This window comes from Azolla caroliniana, unplaced genomic scaffold, assembly GCF_043228905.1.
Source record: "Azolla caroliniana isolate FFs.n. ecotype wild unplaced genomic scaffold, voAzoCaro1.0.p SCAF_90, whole genome shotgun sequence".
Lineage (NCBI taxonomy): Eukaryota > Viridiplantae > Streptophyta > Polypodiopsida > Salviniales > Salviniaceae > Azolla > Azolla caroliniana.
Genome location: NW_028230525.1, coordinates 25793 through 50618, shown reverse-complemented (window position 1 = coordinate 50618; position 24826 = coordinate 25793). Strand labels below are relative to the sequence as shown.

The window sequence follows — 24826 nt, the reverse complement described above, 5'->3', positions numbered from 1 at the left end:
TAAACAAGAGGATCTTCTCCAAGATGTTCACACATTATATGCACTCAAAAGTTGTTCTTTTTATGAACTTCACAACATTATGATTAGTTACCGCCTTTTGGAAATTCCCCAACTTTCTCACCAGAGCTTATTCTTATAATCATGTTGTCATTATTAAGTTATTTTAAGTGAGTGCCATATACTTTGTACGATCTAATGTTAGTATTTCCTAACAAACATATTGAGATCTAATAATGTTGAACTTCTCTCCTTTCAAAATGTTCGACCTCAAAAGTTTTAGGTAAAATTGGGCAAAATCCATTGAAGACTCCTTTGACATTCAACATTTCAAAAAGCATTGGGTTGGTTTTATATGAGCATTTATACAATAAACTAGAAATGTTGGTTTATGAGGTGGACCCCATTGTTTGATTAAATATATTCATTAATACGACATTACACAGAAAGTTAAGGATAACATGAGGATAGAATATTGTTTTAATGGCAGTTTTTGAAAACTAAAAGTTTTAAAAATCGTGCAAGCACTTTGTGCACATTTGAACTCAACATTGCCTTTTATTACCTCTATCCATATTACAAAATGGTATACCTTATCCGAAAAGAACTCAAACATTCCATGAAATGTTCACGTCTAGAAATAAGTGTGTGTGATCGGGTCATACATACATGCTCATAAAATGACTTAGTAACAATGGAGGAAATTTCTATACAATCGATGACACTGTTTCCAAACATATGGCCACCCTTTTATTTGATAACCTTCTAGACTAGTCATCTTTCAAATATCAACAAGTGTTGCGTGTCTTTTAAACTGAAATTGAGATATTAATTAGATACAAATGGTATTGAGTTGTTAGAGATGGCGTAGAAATGGCCTTGGTCTTATATATGTGCTTATAATATGATTTAGTAATATGTTACGAGAATTCTATCCAATTGATGAGATTCTTCACACCTCCATTCATTTGTTTCATTGCCCTCGAGACTCACCATCTTTTAAATCTCAAGTAGGTGTTCTATGCCTTGTCAAGTAAAAGTTGAGATAATTAGATAGCTATTTGAGAAGGATGTGGGTATTCACTTATTAGAGATGTCACAGAAATGAGCTTGTTATGACCAACAAATGATTGTATTTCATTTTGGCCAATACGCTACAATACACGAGAAGTTATTATATAAATTTAGCAATTACTCAATTGAGTTCTCACCATGGGAAGACACTTAAGAAGTAACTTTAACAAAGTATCTGATGGTAGTATTCTTTTGATATGCTTCTATTGTATAAATATCCTAAGGCTTATGGTTTGTGCTCATAGCATACACAATAATATTAGGTTGAAGTGATTTTAAGCACAGAATCCCATAGCTTTGAAAACAAGTAAATGTGTTCATCTAAGTCCGTTCAAGATGAGACACTTTTTCTTGTGAGTACAAGACGCAAAATGTCTTTGTTTGAATGCTAAGAATTTATGCACTAATTATGCCAACACGCAACACTATAAAATTTCGCCAAATGAATGTGCATGCATGTAGAGTTTGTATCATGCATGACCTTCATGCCAACATGTGCTTGTGTATGCATATGTTTCATTCTCGATCAATAGCCTACACAATCATCTAAACACAATCACGCCATACTACATGTCTTTATGTTCATTCACACGTGCATGGGCATGATACACGTAAATTGGTGAATGTGTGAGAAACAAAACTCATTCAATTCAATGTGAAGTTTATAAATCATTAACCATTCATGATAATTCACAATCATACATAGTACAAAGACGTGACCATGAAATTATGATCATGATAAATGGCCAAATGTGATTGCCATACTAGATTAAATTTCCCACAACTTTTCCTGCCATAGTCTTGAAGAGGCTCATAAATGGAAGTTCTAGATATATCCATCAAAGTTTATAAAATTGCAACGTACACTAACAAAAGCTTTACCCATGTTATTATGTAGATCTACTAAGAGTAAATATTGTCTAATGTTGATACAATGGAGGGTTCTATCTACTCGCATGCTTTCTTTTGCCACATTTGTATCCTTTTACCCCCTCCATCTTACCAAAGATGATCCAAATCTTTTCTCATCGATGTATAACCCCAACTTATTATTTTCTATGGGAAAATCCGTGTAGGATGACACTGTACATTCATAATCAATGTGGCAATGCTTAGTTACGTGGTTGGCGAGATAAATATCATCCTACTTGAAAGCTATTAATCTAGGAGCTCCAAAAATTGTACAAGACCATTGTTTTTCTTGCTCCTAACATGGGATGTACTACATAAATTAAACCCTAAGCATATGTGTCTAAGGATGCACGTACAATCAAGCAATCATTATCATACAGAATGGTTATGAAAGCCATTGTGTAACAATGAAATGAAAGTGTTCAAATCTTTTATTGTGTGTGTGTACTCCATCTAATGATGACACCATATAGTTGGATTACAAGATGGGCTTGGTGCATGGATAGGATTCCAAGATTTAATGAAAGGCTAAAAACTTACCCAAGTACCGCATGTAGTTTGCAAGTGTGCATGTGTAGATCACTGTTCAAATGCTTGCTTGAAGTAAGGAAATCACATAGGATTTTGAGAAGCATACCAGAATGGGTGTATAATAGGTAAAGAGCAGTTTATGTATAATAGTTTGTGCCGAACGTTTGTAATATATAAATTGAGGTGTTGTTATTTTCATAAGATATTGTTATCCAAATTGTAGTGGTAATATCAAGATCTGTACAATTCATGACACTCCCAAGCCATTACATCGATTGTGTACCCATTATTAAAACAAAGATAAGTTATGATGTGCTTGAAAGTCAAAGATCTTGACATAAATCAGCTCAAGATTCTAAACACATGGAAGCATTTAATACTGCAAGAAAGTTGCCACTAAAATTGCAAAATTTTAAAGTTTCTAAAGTGAATTTTTAGTGTAAGAGTATTTTCATTGTCATTTACATCATTGTGATCACTGAAGTCCTACTTATATATATCTTCCTCCTGACTTCTGTCATTGAAGCACTATATGTGGCGTTAAAGTCTCCATGTTGATTCTACATTTCGTCAAACCAAGTGTGTTTAGATCTTGAAGCTTGTGAATGGGTAAATCACCAAGTGTGTTTAGATCTTGAAGTAACATTGCCGAGAAGAATCCAAAGATAACAAACGACCAACCAACCATCGGAGGGTGTAGGGGGGGGGATGAGAAGAGCTTAGATTACAACATCATTTGTTTCTAATGTTATTTGCTGTCTTCTTCTCTGGATCCGACATGAATAAAATCATCATCCATTTGCATCGAAGAGAGACAATGCGGGAGGGGGGCTGTTAAAACCCATGAAGGCCACGCAGTCCAATAAAAAAGGCAGCAAGCAGGTTGGGGGGGTAGTTAAGTTGGTTAGAGTGGGCTTGGCCTTGGGCTGGTCTGCGTTGGTTGGTTATACATACATACATACATACATACATGTACACATATATTACATGATACATGTAGCAGTTACACACACATATACATAATATGTATATGTATCGTGTATGTATAATGTAAGTAAGTTGTTGTTAACCTTGTTTAAACTGGGGGAACAGCTTTACGAAATCCGAGGAATTATAGCAGCAGAGTGTGAGATTGATGGTGACGTAAAAACAAAAGAGAAGCAGGCAGGCAGGCAGGCATGCAGCCGAAATCTAAGCTAAAAGCCTAAGCTATATACCTACCTACCTACCTACTTCTCTTATAATTCCACGTACGACCCCTCCTTAGCAGCGTCTCCTTCTCTTCTCTCTCTCTCTCTTCCTCTTTCTCTCTCTATTACTCTCCAGTCATCTCCGATCAATCCATTCCTCCGTATTTGTTGTTTTGAACTGTGTGTGTGTGTGTGTGTGAGAGAGAGAGAGAGACAGACAGACAGACAGACAGAGACAGAAGTGTGCAAGCAAGATCACGGGGGACAGGCAACTAGGCATCCATTGCCTCTAATATATATGTATTATTATTATGTAGCTGCTAAACCTAGAGAGAGAGAGAGATAGAAAGAGAGGATTAGATTAAAGATAGGGGGAGAAAGAGAGAGAGAGAGAGAGGGACATGTACATGTCTGTGTGAGTGGGTGGTTTTTCTGTGTGTGGGGGGGTATGATGGAATTCGAGCACCACATTTATGAATAATGCCGCTCCAGATTCCCGGGCAATGAATGGATCAGAAACGGCTGGCTGGTAGCTTAACACCACATTTCATCCCGCCGCCGATCATTCCATACCAGCCGAACGTAAACAGCCTTTTTATTCTTCTATTTCTTTTGTTGTTGTTATTCCTCCCTCCGCTGCCGTTTGGGCATCCGTAAGTGGTGGTGATGGTGATGGTGGTGGTGCTCCTCCTCCTCCTCCTCCTCCTCCTTCAGCAGTGGCATTGCCCAGCCGTCCCCGGCGCCGGGCCACGTGGCGTCCATCCCGAGTTCGTTGACTTCAAATTCAGTTGTCCGGCAGCGTGGGCCGGAGACAAGCGGCGGCTGCTGGATAACGCCGGTCGGGCTCGGCGGCGACTTAGCGCCGTCGAAGTCGTGGGACGACGTCAGCATCGCGCAAGGTGATGTCATGGGGTCCACGACGAGCTCGTCCAGAAGTCCAGCACAGTGGACCACCTCACTCTGCGTACGCAAACACAAACAAAGGGGAATTCTTTTATTCAGACCGCGACTCAGACAGAATTTTAATTGTAATAAGTAGGGACATCATTTTAAATGCTCCCCATCTTCTTTTTTGCACCTGATCAGCAGGGATGCATTTTAGCAAGGCTTCTCTTCGGCCGTGAGATGTGGCTTGGATTGGGAAGCTCTCGTCCAGCGCACATTGGATAGACGTCAGAGCAATCACTGAAGCTCGAAACTCTAGGAACTCTAATCCTGCAACACATTCATTCTCCATCGTTAAGCGAGATTCATTAATCTTATCTGTGGAGAGAGAGAGAGAGAGAGGTAGGTGATTGAGATAGAATTATTTACCAGGCAAGGTTCCCAGAATCAGCTCCGAGACGCGCTCTAACAGCATGCCCTTTGCCTGATTACTGAGGTAATTAAGGCCATTAATAGCTTTCTCTGCGAATGCGATGGGAGTGATGGATCGAAGCTTCCAACCTAAGCTATTCATGACTGCTAATTCCATCCTTTGAACCGTATTATCGTGGAAATAGTGTTCCAATCCATCCACCTGTCCAAAAATAAGATAAAATGTATGAGTAGTTAGGTGATGGCCGTGCCGCACTAGAAACCTTTCTAATCATATTTCTTAACTTCGGGATGACTCAAATGTTAATAGGTTACCTGTAGATCTCGTAGTAAAGGCACATCTACTTCTTCCATCTTCGCAGCTATGGACAGACAAGCCACAGAGAGCAGCTCGAACATCCAGGGCTTCCATGACTGTCATATAGATAGTAAATAACCAGGTAGAGACAACCATTAGGTCAGTAATCACATATCAAGCCACATGGCATTACACAAGCACTAACAGCATTCGCGATCACAATCTTGGGGTCAGTTGCCATGCTTACTTACATCTGCAGAGTAGAGATTCTGGGCCAGATAGCGGTCGAGGTAATTAACAGACAGGGCAGCTGTGAGCGGACAGAAGCCGAATGTCTTGCATGCCTGACACGTTATTACAGAGATTAAACGAGATTTAACGATGAAACTACGGAGGTGATGAGTGTGGACAGATACTCAAGAGCAGTGGTAAACAGTAATGTACCTTGAGGAGCCAGTGGACTGATCTGCAACGCAATTGGGCAGACATCTGGTTGATTATTTCATCATTGGCTCGCAATTTAGGAAGATAGGAATTAACCCCAGGATGGAATTCACATTCCTTTTCAAGAAGGATCCCGAAGGTAATCAGGTCGTCCTCATCGACATCAATGTGATCGTTAATTAGCTGCGAGCTGTTATGAGAAATGCAGCTAATTAATGACACATTGTTATCATGAGCATGCATCGGATTATATTCATCGATTACAGCCAGATCATCATCAAGTCCGCCACCAATATAATCATCCTCGTTAATGAGTAGCTCTTCGCAGTAGAGGAGGAGATCGAAGTCCATTGCACTGGATCTGTAGACTGAAATAGGGATCAGCGGAAGTAGGATTGTATTATTGAGATTATAGGATGTGAGTATATCTGTGAATGTATGAGAGAGTAATGATGGAGTGTATGGGTTATAGAAAAGGGAATGGCGTAGAAGATGAGGAATTTGATAATATGTATGAGAGAGCGAAGGAGGGATACAGATGTAATATATAGATAGATAGATAGATAGATAGATAGATGTGTATAAATGAGAGAAATGTAGTATGATTGTGATGGGGCAGTGTAGTGCGACAAAAAATGGCGCAGTAAAATTTGACGCAGGGAGTGTGAGAGTGAAAGTGAGGGAGGGGAGGGAGTGATCGAGCAGAGCAGCTTCTTCCTTTTTGCTGCTTGAGTAGTAGTAGTAGTAGTAGTTTTGTATGTAAATGAAAGCCCGTGAGTTAATAAAAACGACAATTACAGCAGCAACTACAATAATAATAATAACAACAGTTTCTGAGCAGAGAGCTCAAAGGGAAGGGAAGGGAAGGAGAGAAGGTACGATACAATATAAATTATTATAACTACGAGGACTATATAGTATAAGGTGAGAGGAATTTCAGCGACAGTGAGGATTACCAGATTTTATGAGAGCTCTCTATTCACACACACACACACATACATACATATATGATATACATATTCATATATATATATATATATATATGTATGTATATATAAATGTATATGTATGTATGTATATTATATGGCGATGTGTGTAGACAGACAGACAGACAGACAGACAGACAGATTGACAGTCAATGAGAGAGAGTGAGAGAGAAAATAAAATGGTCGCGGAAAAAGAGGAGTCGGAGAGAGAGAGAGAGATGAGAAGGAGGAGGAGGAGGAGCAGAGCGCGTGTTAGTGGCGAGGCCGCGCTTCTGCCGTACACGTGGCAGGCGTATTTGTCGAGAAAACGTGAAGACAAATAGGGTTGGGACGGGAAAGTGAGCCGCCGGGAAACCGTTTTTGCGGTTTCTTTCCCTTCCTTCCTTCACTATATTCATTCCTCCTATCCTTCCTTCGGTTTAGGGTTTGGCTGCTTTCTGTGTGTCTCTCTGCATGAAATGAGAAATCAAAGGAAAGAAAAAGGGGTCGGGGCCCCCCGGGAAGAGGGATGATCATCTCTCTCTCTCTCTCTCTCTCTCTCTCTCGTTCATATCATATACACACACACACACGTGCGCCCGGTGTCCGAGGCAATTTTGGTTTTGAGCACGCCCGGTCTGTGGAGTCAGAAGCACGCAACAGAAAAACTAAAAATACTACTACAGTCTACTACTACTACTACTACTTCTCTTATTATTATTATTATTAGTATTATTATTTATTTCTTAGAATTATTATTATTATTAGTGTAGTGACATATAAAAAAATAGACGTAGTTCCTTCCGCTGTCTCTTCCTTCAGATCATCTGTGTCTATTTGATTTTATTTATGTTTTCAGCTCCCCTACCCCTCCCTACCTCTTCTTTGTTCCTGAGGGAGGGATAACATATTATGATTATATACACACATATAACTTTTTTCACAGTGGGTGTGGCCACACCGCCAGAGAGAGAGAGAGAGAGAGAGCCGTGCCCCGAAAAGACCCTCTTCTTCTGCCTCTGCCTCTGATGCTGCCCTTGACCTTTGACCCTTGACCCTTGACCAATTGGCAAAATATATTTGTTTGTTCGTTTGTTGGTTCTTGTTCTCTTTACCCTCTTTATTTTCCTCTCTTCTTCCAAAAACCAAATCTTCTGGATTTGGTGGACAACATCTTCTATACACCCCTCCCCCTTCCTTACACATCATAACCGACGGCTTATCTTCTTAGATCAATGCTCCTCCTCTTCCATTTATTAATACTGCCCTCTTTACCTCTTTAAATTCACACACACACTCACAGAGAGAAAGAGAGGGTGTGTTTTTTTAAATATGTAAAGATGTGTGTATGTTGGACGTTGGAGGAGTTCATTTGACTTTGAAATTTGAGTTTGGCGGTTAGTCAAAAACGTAGATTTTATTGATTCCCCAAAATCCTTTCGATCGGCGAAATTTATAAAGATGTCACCAAAAGGAAAACGAGAAAGCAAATGTCCAAAAACTAGACTCCCATAACGTAGGCTTTGTTGTACAATGGTTGTTCATTGTTCATCCATCCCCACACACACAGCCCAATTCTCAAGATACAAATTGATGCTTCGGTTACTTATCTTTCTTGAGAACAAAATATTTGTTGTTGGCATGTTTGATAGATTTGCGAATTGTTCCTTCAACACCCTCATTCCTACTGGTATCCTAAAAGACCCATTCCTTATTTCGACAATTTGTCTCTTGTTTAGGTAGGACACCACAACCCATTAACAATGACGCATTAACATAACCCATGATATGTTAGGTCTCCTTGCATAAAAAGGCACCACAAGAGCCCTACATTTGATATGCGTGCAACAATCAACTTGAGCCACTGTAAACAACCTTAATGATGATTTTGTTGCCACCAACAAATTGTTACACTATGGGCGAGTCCTAGTATTACCATGTCACAAATATTCCACAAATTTCCATCCCTAACATATCGGGTGCCTCTTTGTATGTTTTGTTATATCTAACCATTCATTACCAAGTTTTGATCATGTATGCTTATTTATATCAATAGTAGTGACTTGCAAACCTTTTTCAATTTATACGGATTGTAGTGATTTGTGAGCCATCTTCAATTTCTCACTAACCATTCTATTCTTCACTCTTAGTGGGAAGAAGAATCTACCCCTCATGACATTCTATCCTAAGGTCTTCGTTGGTCTCATTTTCTTTAGACTTTCATCAATTCAAATTAGATAGGGAGTGTTAGTGTTCTTGCAACCCCAATTTTGACCTTTTTCCTCCTCACCAAATGATATGATAGGTAAAGAATGACAACAATCTTCTCATCAAAGGAATCAACATAGAACATAGAGAATGACAACAATATCCTCATTAATAAGAATTGAGATAGAACACCCAAAAGAAGCGTTGCTCATAAATGGAACCTCTATTGTTTTCAATGTTCATAATGTGCTCTGGCATCTAATGTTTTGTTTGGGAAATTCTAATGTCATTAGTTTTTGTAAACATTAAGCTTTTCACACTTCAAATTTGGTTGAATAATTGTCCACTTTAATGCCTTTCTATATGCTAGTCCAAATTTGACAAACCCAAGTGAATCATGAGAATAAATCCACTCCTCCTTACCATGTTTGGCTTTATAACTAATCTATAAACAGTTCTCCGTTGGTTCGAGTCGATCTTCTTCTTCATTATTGGGTTGATCTTCGTCTTCATTTTTTACATCCTCAATGTTGTCATCAACAAGGAATAAACTATGATGGATAACCAAGTCTAGACTATGCAGTTCATGAGTTCTCTAAATGATGAATACATATTTTCTCCTTTTGTAACTTGATTTTGACTTTATAGCTTATTCCCATCCCCGTCTACATGGGACAACGTACCTTGTTGCATGTGTGTAGAATGTCTTTAGTAATGTTTTCCCATGCACACAAACTACCATAGAAAATATTTTTGATGGAAGTCTATTTTTGGGGTCTCTCATTCTAACCTTCAACAACTATATTACTTGGATTTTAATATGGTTCGTGTTTCTTTTGTCCCTATCAATCCAAATCTTATTGGGTGGATGTACACAAATCTCCATGTTATCCAAGGGAAATGTCCATGTGTTCGATCATTGCACAATGTATTTTTATTTAATCCATTTATGAACACAATTGAGTTCATGAACGATGATACATTCAATATCCAAAGTGATAGTTAACAAGGTTTCCGTGATTAACGTCATCTTGAGATACATGGGAGGCGTGGTTTCCTTGATTAACGTTGTCTTGATTTGCATGCAAGGCATACTTAGGCTTCCAAAATGCATAACATAGAGAGTATCGTTGTTTGTGAATCTCTTGTTCTCTCTTTTTATTCATTTATTATAATGAGCCGTCAAAAAACATTTGCTATTGTTCATTTCTACCATAGAAGAAAAGATTGATGCAACTCCATAGACATGATATCGTGTAGGGTTATGACTTTGTTTTTATGAAAGACAATAAATCTTTTGTACAAAGATTTGTGCATCAAAATGAATATATTCTAACGCTTCTTAATGTTTAAACGAACTTCTATATGTTTTCATATTAAGAAAAAATTGGGATATTTGATTGACTTGTACAATTATGAGCTCAAATCGTGCTAAAACCTATATATTCATGCTTCAAAGAATATATGCTAATATTGGTCGTAATTAGACATTAATTTCAAGTGTCATTGATGAAAGTTCACTTGTCATGTGTCCAACTCTTGTAGGATGCACACAAGTGCGTGTGCCAAGAGAATGTACCTACAATGCATGAGCTTCGCAGTTGCATCATGTTAGCTTATGCATGATCCGAACAATAGAAATACAAGGGAGAAAAAATGCACATTTTCCATCCCTATAAATTATGGTGTCTTGCATGGACTCTTTGGGTGTAAAGAGGGGATAAGCTACCTATACATCCACCATTGTTGCTATTGTTGTCTCCATTTGACAATCTTTGACAACTTCGACCACGATCAAATTTACAAAGTTGACTACACATTATACGGTATATTCTCATCATTATCAATGCCACAACTATAATTGTGAACATGTTCATTCGTCTTATTTGCAATGCCATTATCCCTAATATGATTAGCTCCCATATGCCAAAATACTTCCCTTATTTACAACACTATCCTCCAAATAATAAATAATATTTGCAAGCGTATGAATTTGTAAGCAAGTAGGGTAATAAAAATGTGGAGAGGTCATGTATAGCCACACAACTTAAAAACTTTCGGAACAAGCATATTCAAGGTTTCGAGCTTCAAGGTGAAACGAGAAGAAGGCACATATGAGGCCAAAAAACACCAAATCCTTAGACATTGCTGAAGTAAAGAAGGGCTAGAAGATGCTCTAGAGGACCTTTATATTGCTCATATTAAAGCCACGAAAAAGTGAGTTGTAAATGCTTGATGAAAAAATAGGTATAGAGAGGGTTGGGGAAATTAAAGTCTAGATGTTCCCGGATAAAATATAATGGTTGCACACTCCCAAGACTCAAAAACTATATGGATCAACAATCCTTAGAGGGAATTGTAAACGGGAAGATAACATGCTTCATGACCAAAGCAATAAAGCATTAGGTTTACAAGGTACAAAGATAGCTAAAGAATATATCCAACAAAATAAGGAAACAATTATAATAGATAAGTACCTCAAGAAAAATTTCTTGAGATCATAAGAGCTGAAGCACTAAAAAGGCAAGTGTCATGCATTTTTAGATAGGGGCGTCAAACAACATAAACAATGTTGATGAAAATCATTATTAGCAAAAAGGTGAAGGACAGGATATCTAATCATAGATAGGGTAAGGAACCATGTTTTGGCCCTTTTATGCAAAGTTGAGAATGGAAGAAACTAAGGAGGTCGTACTCACTAAAAAGAATATGAGATCAAATATAAAAGAGGAATAAAATGCACAAGAACACTATATCACTTGGTTTTCATAATGTTTCTAACCTTAAGTCTCAATATTGACTCCCAACCCTTGGTGCAATGTATAAATATGAAGTTAAATAGCAAAGCTACCATTCCAACTTACCTCTACAATCGCAAAGGATGTAGACAAATGGTAAAGGGCAAACAAAAGAAAACAATTGTCCCTTCGAAAAACTAACTGTAAATTTCCCCGTCCCACATTAGTTGCCAACTACATCAATGACTACTGGAGAACAACGTCAATCTGCTAATCCAGCATTTTCAAATTTAATCATTCTCACATTAGTATGAAAGGTTGACTTTGAAGGCTTGCTAATTTTTAATTAAGCTATCATTTTTTACATCAATAATTATCAAGGTGTTTCCCTTAATCGAATGAAAAAGATCAAAATTCCATTATCTACAGCTAAGAATGCTGTGTTTATGAATACAACTACCATGAATTTACAGGCTATATTATACAGTAAAACTACCTAACAACTAAAAGGGAGAACTCTTCCATACAACAAATGGAAAAATCTACAACAATTTTATACTTCTATGGAAACTTACATTATCCTAGCAAGGAATACTTCATTATCCCCACTGACTTTCCTATTCCCTACTCTGCTTTCCTACACCACTGATGCACATGTTTATTATGATTATTCAATGTTACACTAAAACACTGCAAATGAAAGTTATAACAATTAAGTATGGTGAATCAACACATACAACAGAAAAGCGCATGTATAAAACCACCATGCAATGTGATCATAATCATTCAACTTAAACTAAACAAACAATAGAAAAAGCATTAAAAAAACGCATTATTAAGTCAACACCTACAGCCTGTGATATATCAATAGCGCAGATGTTTATGAATGTATAGCATAAACCATTTATATGTCAAGCCTTCCCAAAATCGTGCTGCAAAGATTGGGACGCAACACACTGCCCAGTGTCTCAATAGAGCTACGGATTAATATTTGTAAGCATATGTAGTGAGTGCTTACACTTGAGTTCGAATAAGCTCTGAAACAAAATCTTCTATTTATTATCCACCTTTTGGCATTATGTCCACTCAGCAATCTAATGAGTTAGTGTTTAAAAATTCAGGAACCTTTATTAGCCACCCAAAATGCTTATTTCTTCGCAACACCTCCAGTAGTTGGCCTGAAATTCAGAGAAGGCAGCTTAGATGAGGCCAAAAGTTCCTTGCAAAAGAACACTAGATAATTCTTCCATTTTGTGTTAAGTCAGAGACAATAACAACTTCGTCTGTCTAGAGCACATATTTATCTATTCAGAATGCCTATAAATGAATTAGATGTGCTCTAGAGAGCCATTTGCCTTTACCTGAGACTCTGAAATACTTAAAAAAGAATATGCAATCTGGACAAACAGCCATGCATAGAGCAGCATCAAAAGAAATTGGAAACAACGTAAGAAACACTTACAATCCCACAAACACTTTGAAGGCATCGTAAATTCCCCATTGTGCACCAGTCAAAGTACCAATCATGACAATTCGAAGAGGCAGCCCTCGGGTGAACAATCCCATAAGGCCCATCTTCTTTACAGCCTTCAGATAGAAAAGCAAATGTGAACAACAACAACCATAATTAGATTACTACAAAAGTTAGGCAAGTTACAAAATAAATAGCCAAAGGGAACCCAAAGAGTAAAGATTTCAATAACTTACATCGCCAACAGTAGCACCCTTTGAATTGTTCAAGAAGGAGACAAGATTATCAGCAGGATGAGACACAATAGCACAAAAGACTCCAGCAATGTAGCCTCCAGCAAAACTAACCCCCAACTGGGTAGTCTTCGAGCATTCATTTTTAGGGATTGGCACAACATGTTGGTAAAGCAACTCCACGGTCTTCTCAAAGCTTGCAAACTTCATCATTGTGTCTGCATTCAGCATTATCAAGTCTTCATACTTGTCCAGCGAGAAAGCAAAACCAAGACTCCACAAAATTGACAATAAATGGGAAGAACAGATGCCAGAATTTCCAGAACTGAATAGAAAAATAGCAATCAATGGAGACAAAAAGGCTAACTACATCTTATATACTTACAAGGAATCTGTCTGCCCCATAGCGGTACAAGGCCCTTGTATAACCTGCCAAAAAAATTCAAATACAAAATCATCAAATACCCAGTAACAACAATTTTTTTTAGCAACAAAGAAACAAACATAGAGGGACTTCTATAAACAATGTTTATAAGTATGAGTTAACCAATTATATGAATGAGGTATTATGAACTTGTATATTGGAAAAATACCCCTAACTTGTACGGCATTTACTAAAATATGCCCTAAGCTTCTAAGACATTAGAATACTATAAAGTATATTAGAGTTCATTACTGTAGAGAGATGATCTGACAGCAACCATCATAAATATCCTCATAGTTACAGATTCTGGTAAATATCCACAAAGTTTGACTTATAAAAACAAGACTAAATTGTGTACACGCTCACTAAAGTTTACAACAATAAAGAATCAAGTTTATTAGGCTACTCTTCGGTAGTAAAAGGCATTTTCGTACTACAACATATATTCAGGTCTCTTTCAGAGACAAGAGGGTTTAAAATATTCTAGTATATCTAAAAGGATGGTGATATTCTTGGCATTTATTTTGTTAATTCACTGTTAAAGGTACTATGTTCTGTACATTGTATTCTGGTGTTCTGGTATTATGGTGTTATGTACATTGTATTCTCAGTTGATTACAGCAGAACGTGAAAAGACATACCCGGCATAACCCTCAGAAGCAACAAACTTGGGGAAACCATCTGACAATCCTCGGGCAAATCCTGGTTGGGTCTGGACTCGAACTTTGACAGCCTCAAAAGGACATAGAGCGAGATCCGCAATGAACTCAGCTGAGGCTGACCCTGCCAAATAGATCAAAGTCTTGTACTTCTCAGCATTCTCAGGACCAGCAAGATCAGCATAGTACTTCTTGAAGTACTCATAAAAGCCAAATTTGCATGCTCCTTGGGCACTGTAGCCTAATAGAGTGGGTACCCATCCTCGGAAGAATCCCTTGGGTCCTTGTTCTTTCAATAGAATGCCAAAGCCACTACCAATTGTCTTGTATTTTACTGGATCTATCTGCAACATTTACAAAAAGGATCGAATGTCTACAGGCATGCATACTTTAAAAACAACTTTCTTACAGCGCAATCCCAAACAAACAGCAGTAATTTTTGTAAAATATTCGGAACTCAATAGAAGATCTTCTTTTCAGATATCCCACTGTATACAGGAAAGCTTCTTTCAACTATCTGAGGGTCTAATGGAAACACTAAATACATCAAAACAGTAAAAAAAAAGATCAAGTTTTGTTTTTGATATCGCCCAAAAGGACACAGATAAATACGGTACTATAGAGAACAATAATAAACACTTTAAAAACGTTCCTAGCATTTAAAGGAAAACCCTATGGTGTGATATGAACACTTTAAAAAAACACCTTGCATACAACGAAATACAGTAAATACTAATATAGAAAAATTGAGAGTAATCAATGAAAAGGTGACTCTCAAATAAGATATCAATATACTAAAATAAGACAAACCTAATGCTACAGGAAAATGGCTACTAATACACAGATTTCTATAAACCACAAATCATTTTCCAACTAAACCCGTGAAACAAACAGTCGTCAGAAGGCTAAACTTACATACAAAAATGCTAATCATTGAGAGAAGTTCTTGAAACACCATAACACATATTCAGACCCTTAATCCTTGGCAGGCATCCTTTGAGTCACCTCACCATATACTCCGAATCCTAACAAATGGCGCACATCCTACCAACCACTCAAGCATATCCTCAATAACGTACTAGACAGACCAAAAGACTGATCTAGAATGAACAAAAGGCCCAAAAATATAGAAGATTTTGAGTCTCTAATTTGGTATTAGCTTACAAAGTAGACGGATAGATAAGAAATACTATGAGATGTGCAAAGAGAAAAAAGGGAAACGAGCCCAAAATACAAAAGAAAACCCTAGAAGATGCAAAAACAGAGGAGTTCAAACCCCCTAAGACACGGATCTGGAATCATATCACGTCAAAACCATCGCAAAAGGAAAACAGATTTGAGCACAAACAGGGCGAGAGCACATACGAAGACAAACTGACCTGCATGTTGCATTTGACAAGATCGAGGGGGGTGACGGCCATGTGGGTGAGGCCACAGCTCAGGATCCCTCCAACCGTGCATACGGCATAGAACTCAGGGGAATACATGGTGATCTTCTTCCCTACCGCTGGTTCGCTTGGAGCAGCAATAGCGAAGCGAGTGGAAGGAGAAGGAGGAGATGGAGAAGGAGAAGGAGAAGGAGAAGGAGAAGAGAAAGAAGAGGCGACTGAAGGAGGTCGGAATGCTGCGATTGCGCCATATCCTCCTCCGCCGCCGCCGCCGATCCTCCTTGCACTGTATGCGTAGAGGCTGCTAGGGATCAAGGGAGACGAAGATCTCTTGTCGGAGGGAGCCATCGCTGTCTGTCTAGGAGAAGAAGAAGAAAGAAGCAATTCTAAGTGTGTGTTGCTTTCTTCTTCTTCTTCTTCCGCTGCTGCTTGCAGTTGTTTCTTTCCTCTCTCTGTGTGATGATGATTAAGCTCTGTCTCTCTCTCTCTCTTTCTCTCTGTGTGTCTGTCTGTGACTGTGACTCTGTCTTCTCTCTCTTTTCTCTCTCTCTCTCTCTGTTTGTGTTTCTGCTTGGCTTCCCTTCTCTGACGATAGTTAGGTTTTAGCCCTAAGGAAGAGAGTCCCTTTATTATTATTAATTATTAATTATTTAGTTATTTATTCCTTCCTTTATTTTTCTTGCCTTTTCTTTTTTGCCTCCTACTTTCTTGCCTTCTCTTTTCTTCTTTGGCTTCTTCCCTCTCTTCCTACTTCTTTGTTTTCTATTTTTATTTTTAAACCTTTCCCTTAACCCTAACCCTAACCCTAACCCTAACCTTAATCATCCTTCTTCTTGTTTGGTTGGTTAGTGTTGGGGGGCTGGTGAGGCGGGGTGTTATTTAACCTGTGATTTTACACTCATTTTTGTGAAATGTTCATTCTTTCATTCACATACATATATGTACATATTGTTAATACTGCTCATGCTTTTTTGCTTTTTGTTTCTCACAGACCGATGATGATGATGTTCGTTGCGTCTTGGAAACAACCCTTCCCTCCCTCCCTTCAACCCGATGGATACTCGCGTGAACTAAGGTTGAATATGAATGGAGAGGACATATAAATTAATAATGTGCTTTAATGTTGCTTTTCTTGGTCCAACATCACTTGTTAATTTCATTCGCATTAACTTGCAAATATTCGTCTTCATCATTCAGGTTTACACTCGAAAGGACTACTCCCAGAAGTCTTGTAGACCAACAAGTCTTTCTCCCTCACTCACAAGTATCTCATTCATTTTCCAGATCTCTCCTAGCAATTACCTTATACTCAAACTCTTAAGTTATTGGTAGCATGTGAAAATGATTAGCCCTAAGCATTTTTTGCGCTATATATACTCCTTTTCGAAAGTTTGGGAGGTTTCCTCATTGGGAAACTTCTATAGAGGGTCTTACCCCTTCTCCTACTAGTGCTCTCTGGCATCTGCTCTTCGTAGAATAATCAATTTGTGACATGATATGGCCATTTCAACTTCTGTTTATGCCCTACTTCTTTACTTCTCGAACCCATAACTTCCCAAGTCATACTTAGTGGATGTTGGAAGATTCCCAATAAGAGTTTATGTCTTGGCTAAAAATGGTAAAATAAATTTGAATTATTAGACCTTTGACTCGTTTCAATCAAACAAAAAAACATGCGCATTGCATAAATAATATATAGTTGGAATGTTGAAATCGGCTTTCAAGTACATACTTTCGTAAGAGAAAAATGTGACCAGGCCAACTTGACATCTTCGTCAAGTTAAAATCATGCAATTCACACCTTTCCAAACAATCACATAAAATACAATTATTATGCGCATGTTTTTATGTGTAAAAGGAATAGTAGGAGCTAGAGTCCAATGGTGGCTTTGACCATGATCAAACTTCATGTGATTCACATCTTTTTTAGCATTATTCATTGACATGCATGGTGGTGAAACATTTGTTTCCTAGGTTGTTCATTCGTGCTTCACTTTTTCTAGAGAAGCCGACATCGTATTTTGGCTAACTTTTGGTACTCCATCGACCCACTAAGAAAAACCATTGATCATCATGATAGTTTGTAAGAATATTGGTTAGGAAAACTTAAGAGGGGAATGCACCACCACAAATGTGTGACTTAATGCAATGGTGTTGCAATAGAACAACTTGAAATGAGAGGAGGATTCAATTATATTACCAAATGCAGACAATATAATGAACACTATAGAGTTAGACCTTACTATGATAGAGAGAGAGAATACATCTCAACCAGGAAGAGAGAGAACTCTGCAAGGTTACATATCATCATTTTCGCCATTTGAATTGGTGTGTAGGGTGACATTGAGTTTGGAGTCGTAGTACTCTTTAGATCCCTAGATAGATAGATAGATACAAGAGTTCTATACTTTTGTAGTAAGTTAGTCATGGTGGTGGTTTTTCTTTCGGAATGAAAGCCATTATTTACGAAAAAGAAGAAGAAGAGAGACTACATCTCTCATCCCTTAATTTTCTTCATAAATCCACTCGTTCTATAGCTTAGGATCCAATATGTATGTATGGATGGATGTGGAGGAACGAGCATAGGCACTCGAGAGAGTTGATGATCACACATCTTCCAGTCTATTCTAATCATTCATGTCTGACATTCTTAGAAGAATCTTGATGCTTTCATTCCTGCAGAAACAATGCTTTTCATGATCAACAAAAAGGAATGAAATGAAGCAAAACCATCTTCCTCCAAACTTAGCAACAACACCGCCACAAGAGACCAAACAGCAGTTTCCAATCACAACGCCACGCCATTCATTCACTGCCAATATCCAAAAATTAAACCGTTAATACCTGGACAACAAACCGATAAGACCCACCCAACAACAATAACCACAAAAAACATCCTTTTGCAGCTATTGTAAACGACCCAACCAAGACACTAGCTGGAAAGGGATTGAACCCTCCACAATGCAATTTAGAACACCACAAATTGCAGTTTTAGGTTAGGCGACCCACACGTAATATCTGAAAACAAGACCTTGCAAATGGAATAATTGGATCTTTAACCCACTTGTATTTCTTTGAAGGTTGTCTCTAATTTAGAAAAGAAGGGCATCTCATCCATATGCTTTATCACACTCCCAGTCCACTCATACACAAATCTATGCATACCTATATATGCCCATCTTATTTCAAATAGAAGCTATATTGCACTTCCTCACTTCCCTTCATGGTTTTTCCCACTTTGCTATCATTATCTGTCTTCACAAGAAAACTGAAATTCAATCCCACTCCTCAATGTACGAAAACTTGGTTGGAAAGCAAGTAAATTGAAGAATCAAAATTGTATGAAGTGGTAATGGTGGCAATTTCACTTCAGAAAACTATGACAAAGTCATACAAACTCATGAATATTTCACCAGTAATCTGTATCTCATTATATTAATCCTCAACAAAATGGGTAGGGTGGAGGAAAGTATAAGAGACTTATGGATATTACTTGTTCCATGCTAAAGCTTACAATCCAACTATAAGTTCCAATTTAGCTGAAGTTGCATTTCTTTGAAAGTTAGGTTTTATTGCCATCTACACACAACTTCTCCAACCACAACACCTTTGATAATCATTCACATTATCCAATCATCGATGAAGACGATTCTAATTTAGATTATGCATTAGATATCTATCATCCGCCACATAACTTAGTGTTGACAACTCTACCAGATATTCCAATAACTACTCTTGAATTAATTCACAACATCCTTCAAGTTTTCTGGAACCTACATACTACACTGCCTAATATCTCACTACCTTTGCATTCCATTCCCAATCAACTTTGCACCCAAAACCACTAGCATGTTCCCACTTTCATGAAACCTTCTCACCAATGCTCATCATCGCAAGTGTAGATGTAGCTACCTAAATAGAACAGCATATCCACCATAATTGATAATATAAAAACAACTTGCCTTAATGGTGATTTAGGCCAACCTATCTACACTGAGCAACCAAGTACTTCAAGGATACCTGCAAGCATCCTAATTATGTTTGTGTCCTGAAGAAAACCTTATATGAATTGAAGCAATCTCCAAGAATTTAGATTGCAGGTAAATCACATTGGAGCATACCAGTAAAACTTGCACTCCGCTACATATTAGGCATTGAGTTTAACTTACAAGATCTAGATGAAAGCGCACAGCCATGCCAAAGAAAGTTTAAAGAAATGATGAGCATAGGAAGATCACCTGTATGAACCTGTTGATCCAACTCTTTCTCTTAGCTCTGATGTGGCACCAAAGGACCCTGAAGAGATAAAGGAGATGGTAAATCATCCTTGCAGAAAAAAGTTAGGCAGTTTACTATATCTTGTACTAGAACTGATTTCTGCTACATTGGGATGCCCTGATCCCAAGAAGCTACTTTGGGATACTCTAATCCCAGAAAGCATTGACAAATGTCAAATCAACAAGTACAGTCAGCTTATCTTATAAGCGTCAAAACAACACTACTCTACAACTAGACACCCCTACAAATAAAGAAGTTGTTGATATTCTTACAAATGCAATACCAAAACCCAAACTTCCATGGCGCCACAATGTAATTAATTGGTATGAATATTTCACATGATATTAACTATTTTGTTTACTTTTGCATAGGCCATTTATAGCCATTATATATCATTCTAATACAGAACGTTCTATAATGTAATCACAGTATGTGCATTTGTCAGCGTGGCTATAGATAAATTAAAATTTCTCTCTATCCATTCTCCTCATTCTCTAGAGGCATCATGAAATTTGCATTTTGTTTCTCAAAATGAGGTTCACATCAATCAGCCAAGGGTCTCCCACCTCAATGACAAATGGTGTTGAACAGCAACAAAGACATGATGCACCTTTAACCATCCTGGAGTGGACGCCAATTAGAAGTTCAATAGGCAAACACAAAATACAACATAATCATATGTCACACAAGTTTCAACTAAACAATGATCTTGAAGAGTTATTTGTGCTCATCACATGGGCATTTTTGCCACCTCCCTATTTTTCAGCTCAAATTATCCGTCCATTGTGAACCAATAATCTTGGCATACTCATACCTTTTAGTGAGAATTGTGTTTTTTAAGAAACTTTGAAATAAGTAATCGAACCAGCCCCAAACCATGCTGCATCTCTGAGATCTTGTTATTCAACAAGTCGGATTGCATTGTGCCAATGCGGCCATTTGGCTAATCCAATAATCTTCATTTGTGGACTCAATTTTATGGGCATAGTTAATACAAATTCAATATGCTAATCATTTATCCCTGGAAGTCATGTGCCATTGTGGCCATATGAATATCCAATCATGTTACTCTTTTGAAGGAACCTTATGGACATAGCTCATAAACATATTTGACATACTGGCCATCAATCCTTGCAAGAGCATTCTCCTCCTTGGAAATGGTGAAGGCAATAAGTGTCCTTAATGAAGATCTCACGTGCTTCCATCTTGGAAATACACTTTGTGGCACCATGGCAATCAGGACACATCCTAAGGTTTTTGAGTATCCTAATACTTGTCCCTGAAGGTGTTGATAGTATCCCAAATGCCAATGCCATACGCTCACAATGCCCACATAAAACATCCTCTTTATCACTTTCTGAGATTAGTTGAGGATCTAACATCAACTCCACCTGTGGTCTATACCCTTCTTGCTTCATCTTGAGATTCAATTCCTTGAGCTTGCTGAAAATAAGCTCACTTTGTGGATGCGAGTTGTCTGCCACACCAAATGCATGCACTATCATGTCCACTTCGATGAAGGCCTTGCCTGCCTTCTTGGATGCATTTGCACATCTTCTCATTCTTTCGATTCGCACTGCCTCATTACGCATTCCCACGCTTGCATAGATGCTTGACATAAGCATATAAGCTGCACCATGATCACAATCCATTGCCACTAGCCAATTAAAGCATCGAAACCCAACACTCACGTCCTTTCGCTTCTTACAAGAACCTAGTAAAGATCGCCAACCCACATGGTTGGACATATACGGGATACATTCAAGTAGGTCTTCTGCTTCGTTGAAGCGACCTGCACGGCCAAAAAGTCCCACCATAGAGTTCATATGATCAATTGTCATAAAGATTCCATGCTCTTCTCTCATTTCTTTAAAGACCTGGCATCCTTCTTGTACCAAACCTAATCGACCATAAGCAGACAGGAGGCATAGGAATGTGATGCCATTCGGTTGGGCGCCGACTTGTTTCATGTGTGAGAAGCATCTGAAGGCCATGTCATGATTCCCATCTATTGCATATCCTGATACCATGGATGTCCATACCACACTATCTTTGTTATGCATCCTATGAAATACCGTGCATGCATCTTCAAGACTACCACATATAGCATACATCTCAATGAGAGCACTACAAATGAATAAGTTTGACTCAAATCCTCTTTGCACAATCTCAACATGAATCTGTTTGCCATGCCCTAAGGCTGCCACACTCCAACAAGCTTTAAGAATGCAAGCAAAGGTGACCTCATTCGGTTCTTGATGCTCTTTCTCCATTCTCGAAAGAAGTGTAAGTGCCTCCTGACCATGACCCTCTCTCACATTTGCTGCAATGAACGCATTCCAAGTTGCAACTGTTCGCTTTGGCATTCTTTCGAATACAGCTTTCGCATCATCGAGCAATCCACATTTTCCGTACATGTCCAATAAAGTGCTCTCTATGTGCACATCCCACACAAAACCACACTCTATAGCATACATATGAATAGCATTGCCAGTCTCGGCATCCTCAATCATCGAACATGCCTTCAAAACAGAGACAAATGTAGCTTGGGTTGGATTGATATGTACCATCTCCTGATCAAGCATGTGACCAAAAATTCGAAGAACTTGTTCACCCTGTCCACTTCGATTATAACCACTGAGCAAAGCATTCCATGCGACGACATCCCCTTTGGGTGCACCATTCATGCGATCAAACATCACACTAGCATGATACATACTTCCAGATTTGGCATACATGTGGATCAAAGTGTTTGCCACAAATACATGTGATTCAAGACCACACTCAAGGGCATTGGCATGGATGGTCCTGCCGTCTGATAGGTTTCCAGAAGAAGCACATGACTCGAGGGCAGCCACCAAAACATGCTCATTGAGCATGGTGCTACTCAATCCTTGGTGATCCTCCAGCTGCTCAAGGAGGTGAAACCATAGGGATATGGCTTCTTCATGTTGTCCAAGTGTGGAATGAGAATTGATGATAGCTCTCCACACATGCACATTAGGGGCATAGATCTTTCTAAAAGCTTGTTTAGCTTTAGGAAGACAAAAGAAAGACGTGAACAGGCGAATAAGATGTGCTCCAAAGAAAGCATGGGAATCAAGACCATATTCCACAATGATCCCATGAAGCCGGCTTCCTCCCACCTCATCTTTCTTCTCTATGCACTCCTGTAAAACCTCATAGATAGAATTAACATCATAATCAGAATTACCAAGACTAGCTTCTTCTTCTTGATGACTTGAATAATTGATTGGAGCAAATCTGTTTAATGGGTCCTCATTTCCGACTAATTGTCTTAACGGATCTTCGATCCTGATCAATTGTAGTGATGGGTCCTTGATAAGTCCCGATTTCTGGCTCAAGGTAGGATAAGTTGACAAAATTGGAGAGGCTGGGTGATTATGTGGTGGTGTCGTGGTTAGGATGGCGAAGGAGAATGCCATGGATTTAGAGTGTGTGGCTCTGCCACTACTAACATTGTGTGTCCAAGTGTGAAAGGGGATTTGATGTAAATTTGTAATATATCCAGCCCAAATAGTGTCCAAGTGTGAAAGGGATGGGCATCCCGTATGCAATGAGACTAATTGCCCGAAAGTGTGGAAGCTATTTAAGATGATAGATAACTCACCGCCATTGCCCGAGTCACCTCTTGTTGGGTCTAAATATGGTTGCAGAGAAGGTGGTAAATATGGCCGCTCCACGGCATCAACGTTTTCAAAATAATGTAAATAGATAATATGCCTCTTTGATATCCAACAACTAAGTAGCTAATAAGAATCGGCGATGGTTTGGTTTTAGCTTAACCGGTTTGATAGTTTTCAAGTTTGAACCGAACTGGTTTCTAAACTGGTTTGGTCAAACTTGTTAATACTAAACTGGTATGGTTTAGTAACCAATTTGGCCAAACCGTTCAAGCCTTAATCGGTATAGGAACTAGTTTTTGCACTAAGCAGTTTGATTCGGCTTGAGCTTTGCCAAATTGAGCTCAAACCAGTCAAGGAGCCTCAAGCCCGGTTGAATCGAACCGAGCTTTGAAACCGTTAAAAAACAGTTTAATAGCTCAATTCAGGCTTGAGTCGAGTCGTTGCCGACTCCTAAAAGCTAGAGCTCCTAGTGACGTCAAAATTAGGTGGCGGAGGGGGGGATAAAAAATAGAACTTTTGCATACAAAAAGATGGCTTTCTTTCAAGCATGGGGACAACCTTTTGAATGTATATATGAACCCAAGTTCCTTCGCCATGAATGTAGTTCTCCTATCATATATATTATCCAAACACTTCTCTCAAGCTATTTCCTTTGCCACAAAATTTTCTTCAATATTAAAAGGAGTATTTGTGCCTAATAATCTATGAATAGCCTTTGCTTTCCTCCTATTGTTATTGTTTCAAGAGCATCACCATTATCATATAGAAATCCTCCAATCATCGTTCTTAAGATTCCAACTTGAATCAACAATGCAATGTGTCAAGTTTTGAACCTCCCATTACTAAGACTTGCCCTTCCTACTAAGTGAAGAAGCTTGATGTCACTACCATCTCAGCTAGTAGGAGTTGACAAAGACTCGACTAAAGCTTAAACCGTTGTTAAACTGATTTAAAATAGTTTGGCGGTTAAGTTTGGCATAGTTCATGCTTGACCCTCCTTAACCGGTTTGAACTGCTTTGGCAAGGCTCAAACTGAACTGAACCGTTTAGGA

General features: G+C 38.5%; 3 protein-coding genes across 4 annotated transcripts; all 3 read right to left on the bottom strand.

The window, feature by feature from the left end:
- Nucleotides 1–2924: 2924 nt before the first annotated feature.
- Nucleotides 2925–6409, bottom strand: LOC147849284 (cyclin-D2-1-like). Its single transcript, XM_087337685.1, has 6 exons — nt 5764–6409; nt 5571–5663; nt 5337–5435; nt 5019–5223; nt 4783–4919; nt 2925–4664 (listed from the first exon to the last, which is right to left on the bottom strand). Exons 1-6 carry the CDS (start codon nt 6112–6114, stop codon nt 4326–4328), a joined length of 1224 nt encoding a protein of 407 aa, XP_087193811.1. The 5' UTR covers nt 6115–6409; the 3' UTR covers nt 2925–4325.
- A 6018-nt stretch (nt 6410–12427) lies between these two features.
- On the bottom strand, nt 12428–16224 carry LOC147849283 (mitochondrial phosphate carrier protein 3, mitochondrial-like). The gene is made up of 6 exons (XM_087337688.1): nt 15841–16224; nt 14444–14805; nt 13764–13807; nt 13382–13596; nt 13137–13261; nt 12428–12852 (listed from the first exon to the last, which is right to left on the bottom strand). The coding sequence occupies exons 1-6, from the start codon at nt 16195–16197 to the stop codon at nt 12822–12824; spliced, it is 1134 nt and encodes a 377-aa protein (XP_087193814.1). The 5' UTR covers nt 16198–16224; the 3' UTR covers nt 12428–12821.
- A 2216-nt stretch (nt 16225–18440) lies between these two features.
- On the bottom strand, nt 18441–23614 carry LOC147849282 (pentatricopeptide repeat-containing protein At5g04780, mitochondrial-like). 2 transcript variants are annotated; one of them, XR_015531811.1, is made up of 3 exons: nt 21246–23614; nt 20088–20145; nt 18441–18661 (listed from the first exon to the last, which is right to left on the bottom strand). XR_015531811.1 is itself a non-coding variant. In XM_087337687.1 (1 exon), the coding sequence occupies exon 1, from the start codon at nt 23571–23573 to the stop codon at nt 21252–21254; it is 2322 nt and encodes a 773-aa protein (XP_087193813.1). In that variant the 5' UTR covers nt 23574–23614; the 3' UTR covers nt 20441–21251. The 2 variants fall into 2 exon arrangements, 1 of the variants encoding a protein (XP_087193813.1); XM_087337687.1 differs by lacking the exons at nt 18441–18661; nt 20088–20145 and having other exon boundaries at nt 20441–23614.
- Nucleotides 23615–24826: the final 1212 nt, after the last annotated feature.